We start from the raw sequence: 14,798 nt of genomic DNA, 5'->3' as shown, positions 1-14,798 counted from the left end.
GTCTTTGTTCTTCTCTTTCTTCTGGAATGTGGGGCCAGACGCAGCAAGGTGCTTCATTCTCCTCCTCTTCATTCCTGCAGGACTTGCTTGTAGATCTCTGCAGTGATGTCCGGCCTTCTCTTCTTCACTTATCTTTCTCTTCCAGAGGCTCAGGGGGCAGCTTGCTCCGGTGACTATGGAGCTGGTGTTTCATCAAGGGTTTCCAAGTTGTCAAAAAGAAAATCCCTCGAACAAGGCCTGGTGCGCTGCTGAAATAGATGTTCTGACCTCTGCTGCCTCCAGTCTGTCCAGATGGAATGGTTTAGGACGATGATGAGGTTCAGTTGGCTATAAAAAGACAGAATTATATTAGGATTATGTCTTTCGATAACAGTCCTCTGTTAAAAATTTGGGCAGAATTATCATTGTCTTTAGCCTTTTTATGGTGTAAAAATAGTGCAAATAATGAGGCACCTTTTGCACCACTTATTTTCTCTATAAAAATGCAACTTTCTACACTAAACTGGTGTATAACTAGGCATAGGTTTGATTTTTCTGTCACACAAACTTTGAGTTTATAAAAAGTTGAGAAATGCACTTCATTTACTTTACCTGACTTCTATGCCACAAAAAAGTGGAACTTTTAATTCATAAATATGTGGAGAGAATTTATTATACCCTGCACTCCAAAATTCGAGCTTGCAGTGTTTTGGGGCTTTTGTGAACATAAATTGTGGCTTTTTGCGTCTTTACACTGCTCACTCCAGTTTTGAAAAGGGGTTAGGACAGTGGATAGTTATGTGGAATAGTTTTACTCCATACATAGCAGGGTGGAGTATAAAACCTGGATCAGCATTTCTGTTAGGTTTAAAAACTTAGCAAATTCATCAAACAATATGTGACATTTGACTTATTTGGCAAAAAAAATATGCTAGTGTAGACTCAAGATAAACTGACTTCAAATATTGGCCTCATGATCAATTCTCTCCTTCCTCTCATCACATGGTACATGATAAAAGTGGATGCCTGCAGCAATAGAAACAGTAAAAATCTACTTTAACCCCCCAGTGGTAACTGCAGGGAAATACAGTGGTTTTGTTGGCAGCAAGAGAGCCCCCCACTACTAGTCCTATAGCACTGGTGTGGTCTGCCTCCATGTAGAGTACGCCATGGGTGGGACAGCAGCTCTAGATGTTATTATCTTTCCAGTATTAGTGCCACCAGTAATACTCAACAACTTCAAGATTACAATGAATGTCCTCTTCCTATCAGTGCTTCTCTTATAAAGAATCAGTTCTGTAACCTGTAATAGAAGAGGTGCTGGAACAACATTTGGTTATGTACTTACCTCGGGTGTGTATGGTGGAGGCAACTCTAGGGCTTCCACAGAGACCCAGTCCATACGCTGGAAGAATCGGTGCTTTCTGATGTTACCATTCACTCCTAAGCGTCTGGCAGGATCTTTCCGAAGGAGCTTAAAATGATCAAATAAAAACCCGTAAATAGAAGAGATACAGCCAATAAACCATGCTCACAGCCATCACTGTATACACCGTAGTGCTAATACCTTGTATGACTACTGACCTTTCTAATGATGTTCTTAATGCCGGAGGATGCATCATCGATTGTCTGATGGTACGCACAATCACTGGTAACCATTTCTTTCAAGATGACACCGAAAGAATACCAGTCTACTCCGGCGTTGTACTCCTTCCTAGCCAGCATCTATCAGGAGGAAGAGAGTAGATACTGAATTGGTCAACATGTTCTACAACTGACGTCACCATGCTGAGTTATCACTATAATAATCCGGGTGATTATGTAATACACTGAGATTTGATGATCTCTAGTTATGGCTGCATGTAGCCTGAATTTGAGAGGATGTTAAGCTCTACATATCTTTTTGACCTATAACGGGTGAGGGTCTCTACCCTGTGACTACCACCAATCCCTCTCTGAGACTGTGCTTCTTTGTTTCTGACTCTTGGATCTCTAACTATATTGTCAGAATGTCTCATTCCCTGAAGAAGAACTGTAATGGGCATATGTCGGGCCATGTGTATGATCCATGATGACTTATACAATACAATAATGGAAAATCTCTATTCTGCTCACCTCAGGAGCTATGTAACCGATTGTTCCAGCGTATGAGGTGGCTGTTCGGTCTCCATGCATGTTGACAAGTGCAAGACCGAAATCGGTGATCTTTATATGGCCCGTTTCAGCCACCAAGATGTTCTCGGGCTTCAGGTCTCTGTTAAATATAAAAAATATTAATGTTTGGAGAGTTGATCCAACAATTAGATATCTTTGACAAATGGCTGATTTTGAGGTTAGACGTTAGGGTGAACCCTGGAACAGACAATTAAAGTGTAATTACCTGTGGATGACGCCCTTTGAGTGCAGGAATTGGATTCCACAGACGAGTTCAGCGGCATAGAATCTGACAGAAAGACAATGAACGAGTGTAACATCCTGGGATAATATAAGAAGTGCTAAGATATTTCTTCTGCTCCATAGATGATTGTCCACAGAACACACAACGAATCCTGTCAGACCCCAGTGACTAATAATGGGTCAGTCAGGCTTCTGATGAGGTTCTGGTGACTAGAATACAGGGAGTGCAGAATTATTAGGCAAATGAGTATTTTGACCACATCATCCTCTTTATGCATGTTGTCTTACTCCAAGCTGTATAGGCTCGAAAGCCTACTACCAATTAAGCATATTAGGTGATGTGCATCTCTGTAATGAGAAGGGGTGTGGTCTAATGACATCAACACCCTATATCAGGTGTGCATAATTATCAGGCAACTTCCTTTCCTTTGGCAAAATGGGTCAAAAGAAGGACTTGACAGGCTCAGAAAAGTCAAAAATAGTGAGATATCTTGCAGAGGGATGCAGCACTCTTAAAATTGCAAAGCTTCTGAAGCGTGATCATCGAACAATCAAGCGTTTCATTCAAAATAGTCAACCGGGTCGCAAGAAGCGTGTGGAAAAACCAAGGCGCAAAATAACTGCCCATGAACTGAGAAAAGTCAAGCGTGCAGCTGCCAAGATGCCACTTGCCACCAGTTTGTCCATATTTCAGAGCTGCAACATCACTGGAGTGCCCAAAAGCACAAGGTGTGCAATACTCAGAGACATAGCCAAGGTAAGAAAGGCTGAAAGACGACCACCACTGAACAAGACACACAAGCTGAATCATCAATACTGGGCCAAGAAATATCTCAAGACTGATTTTTCAAGGTTTTATGGACTGATGAAATGAGAGTGAGTCTTGATGGGCCAGATGGATGGGCCCGTGGCTGGATTGGTAAAGGGCAGAGAGCTCCAGTCCGACTCAGACGCCAGCAAGGTGGAGGTGGAGTACTGGTTTGGGCTGGTATCATCAAAGATGAGCTTGTGGGGCCTTTTCGGGTTGAGGATGGAGTCAAGCTCAACTCCCAGTCCTACTGCCAGTTTCTGGAAGAAACCTTCTTCAAGCAGTGGTACAGGAAGAAGTCTGCATCCTTCAAGAAAAACATGATTTTCATGCAGGACAATGCTCCATCACACGCCTTCAAGTACTCCACAGCGTGGCTGGCAAGAAAGGGTATAAAAGAAGAAAAACGAATGACATGGCCTCCTTGTTCACCTGATCTGAACCCCATTGAGAACCTGTGGTCCATCATCAAATGTGAGATTTACAAGGAAGGAAAACAGTACACCTCTCTGAACAGTGTCTGGGAGGCTGTGGTTGCTGCTGCACGCAATGTTGATGGTGAACAGATCAAAACACTGACAGAATCCATGGATGGCAGGCTTTTGAGTGTCCTTGCAAAGAAAGGTGGCTATATTGGTCACTGATTTGTTTTTGTTTTGTTTTTGAATGTCAGAAATGTATATTTGTGAATGTTGAGATGTTATATTGGTTTCACTGGTAAAAATAAATAATTGAAATGGGTATATATTTGTTTTTTGTTAAGTTGCCTAATAATTATGCACAGTAATAGTCACCTGCACACACAGATATCCCCCTAAAATAGCTAAAACTAAAAACAAACTAAAAACTACTTCCAAAAATATTCAGCTTTGATATTAATGAGTTTTTTGGGTTCATTGAGAACATGGTTGTTGTTCAATAATAAAATTAACCCTCAAAAATACAACTTGCCTAATAATTCTGCACTCCCTGTATGGCCGCAGTCTACACTATTGTTACCACAGAAAATACTAGAACCCTAAATGCACATAAAACAACACAGATATGAAGAGAGACGATCTTATATCTCATATACAGTTCTGATCAGATTTGTAGTTAATAGAAACCTTTACCTTGCACTGGGGATGTCAAGCTGGTCCTTCATCAGTAGGTAGGTGTAAAAGTCCCCGCAGCTCATGTACTCCAGGCCGAGCAGCACATGCAGCTGTTACACAGAACAGACATACAGCTATATTGCTACACATGGTACTATAGGGCAGTATAACTGTACTCTTTTACCTTCTAGTTGGTGACCATACGAGACATTGGACTTGAAAGTGATGCCCTTCTGTATGATCATTTACATATATGATTACATATAACACAACCACATAAATATATATATATACCGTCACATACTAATGTCAAAACTGACCATTATACAGAGATCAGTGGAGCTCTATAGTCACCACATATATCTTCCTATAGAAGTCGCCTGCCATAAGTTACTTTTGAAGTAAGTATAAGGCTACAGTCACACAACCATATGTATTTTGCGGTTCACAAATTTCAGATCCACAAAATATAAATGGTGTCCGTGTTGCTGTTCACATTTTTTCGCAGACTCATTGACCCATTTTTCCATGCACCCTGTTTTTTTAATACAAAGAAACCAATTGATCTTTGCCCTCACTTCAGAAATAAGGGGAGCGGTTCTTCATAAATACGGTGCTCATTCTGAATACCATATTTCTTAAGTATCCTGACATTAATACATTGATCTTTATCCCAAACTGTTCTGTCCAGTTTCCCTTCATACAGTGAATATAATTCAAAACTGCAATCTTGCAACCACCACTAGGGGGAGCTCATTGCTGCGTAGGAATTTCTACAGTTCATGCACTTTCTGGTAGTTTTATAATGTTGATATAAATTCCTGTTTTAAAATGTTTTTAAAGTCCTAGAATCAAAGCCCAATGTTATTCACCAAAGTCTCACGCAACTTTGGATTTAACTATCTTTGCCTCATTGAATCATATACATTTTTATACTATACGGAGACAGGTCCCGGTACAGCATTAAAATAACATTTAGCAAGAAGTCAACTTCGGACTGTGGATCCAAAGCTTGATTCACTCACCCCTAACTGACACCACAAATCCTTCAACTTCTTTTCAAAAGGGGTTACTAGGTGTGAAAAGGTTGAGAACCACTGCTATAGGTGACAAGGCCAATTTTTGTATTAGACATTTTGGTAAAAGGGGCCCAATGTGGCCCCGACTATATTAATAATATCAGTAGTCACTTTAGGCCATGGCACACCTTGGGTGACTGGTAATATTTTTTTTACACTAGGGGTACATTATCCAATTTACATGACATGTATGTTATAGACTGAGGTACCCATATGATATATTGTCAGAAGATGAGATCATTGGGGCCCATGAGGTAGTGAAGGACGTGGTACATATAATGGCATTTCCTAATATCCTGTAGTCCATACTCTACCTTGGTCTGAAATGCAAAGTCTGCGTGGACAAGGAAAGGACTCCCAGATGCCAGCTGGAAAACTCGTCGCTCCACCATCACAGACTCATCATCACCTTCAGCAAGCAGGGCTCTTTTGCTGATGATCTTAACAGCAAAGTGTTTGCGGGTAGATGGATCTTCCGCCAGCATGACTGTTCCGAAACTTCCCCGGCCGAGCACATGATGGAATAATAATCTCCTTCTGATGTTATCGGAGACTGTGCTGCTGGAGCCGGTTGGCCGAACACCGCTGCTTCCTAGGAGGAGAATAAATAGAGGAATTACACGGGGCAGATTTACTAATCCTGCCTCTAATGTGGACAGATTAAGGCAATCTGAAGATGCGCCAAAGGAATCACAGTGATTCAGACTGGATGATATCTCAGTTGCATGGCTAGACACCTTGGTCTTATTTTAAACCACCTATTGGTTGGCTAACTTCTAAATTGTCATGCAATTTCAGTGCAAAATGTAGCATTTCTGGTCACTGCCTTTTCCTTGTAAGCCATGCCCATGTTTTACTAAGCGACATCCTCTTTGTGAGCAAAGTGCTATTGATTTTTCTAAAACTAGATGCTCCAACGTTTTGTTACAATGCACGCCCTGTTTTTGGGTGGGTGGAATGTCAGAGGAGGGTCCAAATTAATAGAAGATGGGGCAACAGAAATAGGCAGGGACAGAAGTAGGCAGGGTCTGCAATACCATAGTACAGTCAAAATACCAACTCAGAAGAACCAAATAACTGAGGATGGTGATATAGTTATGTTCAGGAGGGCACCTGCGTCCAATGGCCAGGGGCATAAGTACCTGATACTCCCAGCATTAAAGGGAACCTGTCATGTGGATATTTGATTATAATCTAACTAATTATATACAATCATTACCTACTAAAAAGTGCCTTAGATGTATTCACTTACTGGTGTGACAGATGGTTACCTCATAATATACACACAAAGATGCTGCATGCTAATGAGCTGATTTGAATCCAGCGTGATGTCATTGAGTCCAGCGTTTATTTAATTAACATCTAAAGCCACTCCCCTTCCCACCTGCTGCTGATTCATATGTAAAATAACTGTCAATCAGCAGCAGGTGGGCGGGAAGAGTCAGGAGCTCATGAATATTCAGGACTCATCATTATGAGCAGGAGCTTTTCAATACAAGATGTTGGCAAATTGACTGGATCAATTAAAGAAAGTGAGCCAGCATTTTGCTGAGCGAATCAGTCACTTATTTATGTTGCCCTTAGTTAGGACACCATAAAACTGGTGACAGGTTCCCTTTAATTAATGCTTCCAGCATCATATTGTTATGTACCCAGCCAGCAGTTCACTGGGAAATTTCCTTTTAGAGTCTATGGCCAGTCCACCCCTGCCCACACTCCTAAGACAGACTGATCGAGAACTTTGATTGTGAGCTCCATCGGGGACAGCAAGTGATGATAATGTCTTTAAAGCGCTGCAGAATATGTCAGCGCTATATGAGTAAAATAAATAAACTGCAGAGTTTTTAATATCAGGAATAGTGTGAATATGAACGTTTACTCTGCTAAATTCTTCTTCTTAAAAGGGTTGTGTCATTTGAGGCATTTGTGTCATATTGCTAGGTTATGCCCCTAATGTCTGATAGGTGCATATCTCAACTCTGGGACTTGTATCTATCTCTAGAATGCGGCACCTAAAATGAACAAGAGCCACTGCACATGCACGTTGTACTCTGCATTGTCCGGTGTGTTCTCCATAAAAGTGCGCTCGGCTTTATTCGGATCCCCATAGAAGGGAATGGGGGTGGGCACGCCTGTGCGGTGCGCTCCTGTCTAGAGGTAGACCAGGGCCGGCGTCATAACCTGGCAAACCCGGGCAAGTGCCGAGGCCCAATGCTCCTGGGGGGGCCCACTGAGCTGCTATAAGCACTTCCATCAATAGAAGCTCTCATTGCTGTCATTTTACTTACGCAGTACCCATTTGGTGGGCCCTCTGAGTCACATGAGGCAGGCTGCTGCAGAGACTCAGACACATCCCTTCTACACAGGACATGCTGCCTGAGGAGAGAGACCGGCAGGGCTGGAGCAGAAGTGTGAACACAGGTTGTCAGTGAGTCTGCACTGTGAAGGGCTGGAGCAGAAGTGTGAACTCAGGTTGTCAGTGAGTCTGCACTGTGACTGTCTCTTCTCTGTGGGACTGGAGGAGAGGGGGGGACTCTTTGATCTGCAGCTGGATGCTGCTTCATTCTATTTAGTTGTTTTACTGTTTCATTAAGCAGATTGCGTCCATGACACCTGTCTCCCCGCCCCCATATCCGGTCCTATCTCATCCTCATGGAGCCCCTGCTGTCTCCTTTCCTCCCTCATGTATCCAGAGCTCCTGTTCCACCCTCCTATTTCCTATTGCTGCCCTACACAGACCTCCTGCCCCTACTTGTTGTATGAATCCCCCTCAGAGCCCCTTCCAACCTACTTGCTGTGTCCACCCCAACCAAGTTGGGACACTAAACAAATTGTGAATAAAAACTGAATGCAATGATGTGGAGATGGCAAATGTCAATATTTTATTTGTAATAGAACGTAGATCACAGATCAAACGTTTAATCCGAGTAAATGGATCATTTTAAAGGGAAAATACGTTGATTCAAATTTTCACGGTGTCAACAAATCCCCAAAAAGTTGGGACAAGTAGCAATAACAGGCTGGAAAAAGTAAATTTGAGCATAACGAAGAGCTGGAAGACCAATTAACACTAATTAGGTCAATTGGTAACATGATTGGGTATAAAAAGAGCTTCTCAGAGTGGCAGTGTCTCTCAGAAGCCAAGATTGGTAGAGGATCACCAATTCCCACAATGTTGCGCAGAAAGATAGTGGAGCAATATCAGAAAGGTGTTACCCAGCGAAAAATTGCAAAGACTTTGCATTTATCATCATCAACTGTGCATAACATCATCCGAAGATTCAGAGAATCTGGAACAATCTCTGTGCGTAAGGGTCAAGGCCGTAAAACCATACTGGATGCCTGTGATCTCCGAGCCCTTAAACGACACTGCACCACAAACAGGAATGCTACTATAAAGGAAATCACAGAATGGGCTCAGGAATACTTCCAGAAACCATTGTCGGTGAACACAATCCACCGTGCCATCCGCCGTTGCCAGCTGAAACTCTAAAGTGCAAAGAAGAAGCCATTTCTAAGCAAGATCCACAAGCTCAGGCGTTTTCACTGGGCCAGGAATCATTTAAAATGGAGTGTGGCAAAATGGAAGACTGTTCTGTGGTCAGACGAGTCACAATTCGAAGTTCTTTTTGGAAATCTGGCACGCCATGTGATCCGGACCAAAGAGGACAAGGACAGCCCAAGTTGTTATCAACGCTCAGTTCAGAAGCCTGCATCTCTGATGGTATGGGGTTGCATGAGTGCGTGTGGCATGGGCAGCTTGCATGTCTGGAAAGGCCCCATCAATGCAGAAAAATATATTCAGGTTCTAGAACAACATATGCTCCCATCCAGACGTCATCTCTTTCAGGGAAGACCCTGCATTTTTCAACAAGATAATGCCAGACCACATTCTGCATCAATCACAACATCATGGCTGCGTAGGAGAAGGATCCGGGTACTGAAATGGCCAGTCTGCAGTCCAGATCTTTCACCTATAGAGAACATTTGGCGCATCATAAAGAGGAAGGTGCAACAAAGAAGGCCCAAGACGATTGAACAGTTAGAGGCCTGTATTAGACAAGAATGGGAGAGCATTCCTATTTCTAAACTTGAGAAACTGGTCTCCTCGGTCCCCAGACGTCTGTTGAGTGTTGTAAGAAGTGATGTTTTTGGGATTTGTTGACACCATGAAATTCTGATTTAACATATTTTTCCCTTAAAATGGTACATTTTCTCAGTTTAAACGTTTGTTCCGTGATTTATGTTCTATTCTGAATAAAATATTAGAAGTTGGCACCTCCACATCATTGCATTCAGTTTTTATTCACGATTTGTATAGTGTCCCAACTTTTTTGGAATCCGGTTTGTACTTGCTGTGTCCACCCCTCCTGTTCATCCAGGGCCCCGGGCCCCTGTCTCACTCCTCTGCCTTTCATTATGTTGGCATCTGAATCACATTCACCATAAGGACCTTCTAACATCACAGGGTCATGTAACTGTGCCCCCACTCTGTACTGTGGCCCTCACCCCGTACTGTGCCCCTTTATACCCTGCACTGTGCCCTCTTACCACACCCTGTGCAGTGCCCCTAGTCTTTCCCTGTACTGTGCCCTCTTATACCCTTTTATCTAGTCACTGTATGGTGGTTTTATTATTGTATGGCGGTGTTATCATTGTATGGCGGTGGTAATAACTGGATGGCCATATCTGCAGGATACAAAAATGTGGAGTGCTGCATATTTGCATACATCAAATCAATAGAAAAAATTGTGATGAGAACACACAGGGGGGGGGGGGGGGGCTACAAAAATTTGCTGTGGGGCCCAGTCAGTTCTAGCTACATCACTGCACATCTCCTTCTCTCCTCCAGGCCCGGCCCAGGGGTGACATCATCACGTGTGTCTCACTGCTGCAGCGGGCCTCAGGAGAGAAGGAGCGCAGGGAGCTGCGGTTAGTGAATGACAGGACCGCCGGCTCCCCTGTGCTCCACAATGATAGGTATGTGAGGGGGCCACTGGGGGGTCATTACACTGTGAGGGCCCCTTACTAAATATAATGACCCCCAGTGCCCCCCATTTAGTATAATGATCCCCATTGACCCTCCGTTTAGTATAATGACCACCAGAGCCCCCATTCAATATAATGACCCCCAGTGCCCCCTCCATACAGTAAAACCCCCAGTGTGGGGGCTACTGGGGGTTATTATTCTGAATGGAGGGCCGCTGTGGAGTCATTATACTGTGTGTGGGGCCACTGGGGGTCTTTATACCGTGTGGGAACCACAGTAGGACATGTAAATGTAAAAAAAAGGCCTCAAGGGGGCCCACTGGGATTTATCGCCCAAGGGCCCACATGAACCTGGAGCTGGCCCTGGGTAGGACACACACCTATCTGACATTGGTGGTATATATTAGTGATATGCCACCAATGTCTCAGATGACACAACCCCTTTAAGTAGATTGGAGACGGAGCTTGACCGTGAAGTGCTCTCTGCATTAAACCATTTTATAGCCCCTCCCCTCTGTTCTGAGTGACAGCTGTAGCATCCAACCAGGAGACTACTACAGAGAAGAGGCTGTGAAGCAGCTAAATGCAGGGTGTACTTCATAGTTAGGCTCCGCCTCCAGTGCACTCTGCCTCCAGTGCTCATATTGACACTACTCCTGATGATAAAAGCTCCACAAATGTTAGGTTTATCCTGCTGTCCCCAGTGCTTTTTATTAATCTCTGTTAACAGTTTAGCATGTTGAAAACAGACAACAGATTAATATGATATTTCTTTGTTATTTTTGTAGTAATGTTTTTTCACCCCTGAAGTGCATTTTTTGGGGGTCAAAGACGTCTTTTTACCATTTCAGCATGCTCTGGGGCTCACAATTTTACTCCCAAAGACCTATACAAATAATTAAAAAGTAACGGCTACTTATTATTAGTGATGAGCGGCAGGGGCAATATTCGAATTCGCGATATTTTACAAATATTTGGGCGAATATTCGCCATATATTCGAGATTTCGCAAATTCATGATCTCCAGGCATTATTTTCTTGATTGCGAAAATTCTCATAAAATTTGCATACAAATTTTCACATAAAATTTGCATGAACTGGTATTTTTCCAAAAATTGAATATTCACAATTACGAATATATTTTGCGATATTCGAAATATTCGCGAATTCTCGAAGTGCCGATATTCGCGATTAAAATTCACAATTCGAATATTCATGATCAACACTACTTATTATTCCATCTGTTACTATATCTTACTTATACTTCTCTCTATATATACTTTATACGAATAATAACCACCACACAAAGAAAGAAAATGCTTTATTGTACGAGATACAAAAAACATACAATTTGTATTATATGTGACAAACTAACTTCATGTTTGTTACCCTGAAATATGAAAATACTCAATAAAAAATTACCATGAAAAAATTGGTGCAAAGGAAAACTGACTTGGTTGTCCATAGCAACCAATCAGTTTCCACTTCTCATTTTGCAGAGCTCCTTGTGAAACTGAAAGGATCAATCTGACTGGTTGCTATGGACAACTAAGACCATTTATATTTGTAACAGTTTGGAAAGTCTCCCTAAAGTGTGTTTGCAGGTAATGCAGCTGCAAAAACACATTGGGAAAGATTTATCAAAACTGGTGTAAAGGAAAACTGGCTTAGTTGCCCATAGCAACCAATCAGATTCCACCTTTCATTTTGCAGAGCTCCTTTGGAAAATGAAAGTTGTAATCTGATTGGTTGCTATGGGCAGCAAAGCTAGTTTTCCTTTACATCAGTTTGATAAATCCCCCCCATTCAGTTTTTCCAATATGCTCAAAAACACATCCCCCACCCACCCCCCCATGTAACCCCAGCCTATCACAGGACAACATAAGAGGAGAAGACATCATTTCCATCAGTGTTCGGCCATTTCCCATGATACAATCATTCCAGGTGACAGAGCAGCATTAGACATGAGCTGTGTGTCCAGTGGGTATAATTGTATGGCTCCCCATACTGATCACATGTACATTATCTACCTGAGCCTCCCTGCTCGTCCTCTACATCTTCTTTCTTCTGGCCTTCTTCAACTTTCTTGAACTTCTTGGCCCCACATCCTGAGCTGAAGATGGCTGCTCTCTTCTTGGCTCCCATCTTCTGGATCTCCTCTTCTTTCTTCTGGACCGGTTGTTTTGTCCTCTTGACTGAAGACTTCCTCCCATCAGCCGATGAGTCCATGGTCGGTCTTCTTCTCTTCACTCCTCCCTTCTCCTTTTCTTCCTCCGCATCCATTTTATCGCTCTGCTTACGTCCAGCAGACATATCCTCCTCCGTCGTCTGTCACTTCCAACTGTCACTTCTAACTGTCACTCACTGACATTCACATGTAATCATCACAATTGCCCTGGTCATGTGACCAGCAACTGACCAATCACATTCAAGAGAAAACTTTCATTTTGCCAAGATATAACACACAGACATTTACAATTCTGTCCAATATTGTTTAAGATGAAAAGAGCCGTTTCTGCTTTTACAGAGCATCTTATGAGTGTGATTCAAGTAATCTCAGTGGCAGCGGTGTCCATATATGTGAGAGGGCCTCATGGCAAGGATGAACATTGGGCTCCTTCTGGTGGTGTATAACTCTGCCACACCCCATGGATGTACATACAAATTATAAGGTCCCATAGTATAACTTAGTATGTCCGTCCCTACCCGCAGTGGTCCAACAAAATAACACACCTTTATAGGGGAGCTCTGTTAATACTGATGCACCATGCATGCGGAGTGCCGGTATCTCCTCCCTGCAGTGTATAACACCCTGGGGATGAATCTGGCTTAGACTTAGATGCCAGGTCAGAAAGCAGAGCTCTGTGCCTCACTAAGGCCTCACCCACACTGACTTGATAAATATGGCGCTTAGTCTGAACACCTTACTTTTTAATGCATTTACACCAGAAAACTGGTTTATAATTCTCATCTATACAATTTTAATCTCATTTCCCTTTATATTGTAGATTACAAAACTGACCGCCTGCAGCCACCACTAGAGGGAGCTCAGTGCATAGGAATGCATATGGGTATCATTCAACCCAATCTCTATGCACTGACCTTCTCCAAGGAGTGGAACTTCATTTCCCTCTTTGATTGTGCGTCCTATAGTAGTGGTGTTATCTACCTTCATGGTGACTTTGACACTGCCAGACCCTTAGCCACCACCTTTCCATGATCCTTGACCCTTGTTTACACTAAACCTGTGCTCACACCTTGCTTGTGAACCAAGTTCATGATCTTGTAGGGATATGCCAGGCCATTAAGTGTCAGCGCATCTGTTTTTCCACTAAATCCTGGCAGGCTCCACAGTGTGTGAACTTGGCCTTAGGATACATTCAGACAGCCATGTTTTTTTCAGTCCGCAAACCGCAGATCTGCAAAACATGGATACTGGCAGTGTGCAAGTTGCATCACGGTGCAGACCCATTGAATTAAATGGGACTATTGTCTGCATGTTGCAGCAAAGTATAGGATATGTCCTATCGTTTGCAGCATGGCAACATGGATGAAAAAGCACAGAAAAGAACTTATGTGTGCCCAAGTCTAAATTACCACAGCATGTCCTGATGATGGCGTCTTCTTGGATGTAGACATTTTTGTACTGCAAAACTGTGGTCCACCAAGAAGGGGCTGCCTGTAAAAATTAAATAAAGAATTAAAAAATGATAAAATACACCACTTTTTAATAACCGTGTATTACAATGTGCCCCGGTCGGACTGGCCCACCAGAGTATCAGAGGATACTCTGGTGGGCCCAACTTCCCAAGCTCTGACAATAATGGACCCCTAATTAAACAAGGCCCTTAACCCCTTTAGGACACAGCCATATTTCACCTTAAGGACCAGGCCATTTTTTGCAAATCTGACCAGTGTCCCTTTAAGTGCTGATAACTTTAAAACGCTTTGACTTATCAGGCCATTCTGAGATAGTTTTTTTCTTCACATATTGTACTTTATAACACTGGTAAGTTGAAGTAAAAAGAAAAAAATTTTCATTTATAAAAAAAATACCAAATTTACCTTTTTTTAAAAAAAAATTGCAAATTTCCAAGTTTCAATTTCTCTACTTCTATAATACATATTAATACCTACAAAAATAGTTATTACTTTACATTCCCCATATGTCTAGTTCATGTTTGGATCAATTTGCGAATTATATTTTATTTTTGGGGGATTTTACAAGGCTTAGAAGTTTAGAAGCAAATCTTGACATTTTTCAGAAATTTTCAATAACCCACTTTTTAGGGACCAGTTCAGGTCTGAAGTCACTTTGTGAGGCTTACATAATAGAAACCACCCAAAAATGACCCCATTCTAGAAACAACACCCCTCAAGGTATTCAAAACTGATTTTATAAACGTTGTTAACCCTTTAGGTGTTCCACAAAAGTTAATGGCAAATGGTGCTA

At 42.4% G+C, this 14,798-nt stretch overlaps 1 protein-coding gene across 1 annotated transcript; it reads right to left on the bottom strand.

Annotated features, from left to right (window-relative positions):
- Positions 1-210: 210 nt before the first annotated feature.
- Positions 211-12,658, bottom strand: LOC122942138 (protein kinase C delta type-like). The gene is made up of 8 exons (XM_044299634.1): positions 12,376-12,658; positions 5,672-5,949; positions 4,297-4,388; positions 2,360-2,422; positions 2,095-2,233; positions 1,564-1,704; positions 1,328-1,453; positions 211-327 (listed from the first exon to the last, which is right to left on the bottom strand). The coding sequence occupies exons 1-8, from the start codon at positions 12,656-12,658 to the stop codon at positions 211-213; spliced, it is 1,239 nt and encodes a 412-aa protein (XP_044155569.1).
- Between the last annotated feature and the right edge of the window lie 2,140 nt (positions 12,659-14,798).

Source organism: Bufo gargarizans, chromosome 6 (assembly GCF_014858855.1).
Source record: "Bufo gargarizans isolate SCDJY-AF-19 chromosome 6, ASM1485885v1, whole genome shotgun sequence".
In the NCBI taxonomy this organism is placed as follows: domain Eukaryota; kingdom Metazoa; phylum Chordata; class Amphibia; order Anura; family Bufonidae; genus Bufo; species Bufo gargarizans.
The sequence above is the reverse complement of the archived record's forward strand: the minus strand, read 5'-3'. Positions and strand labels throughout refer to the sequence as shown.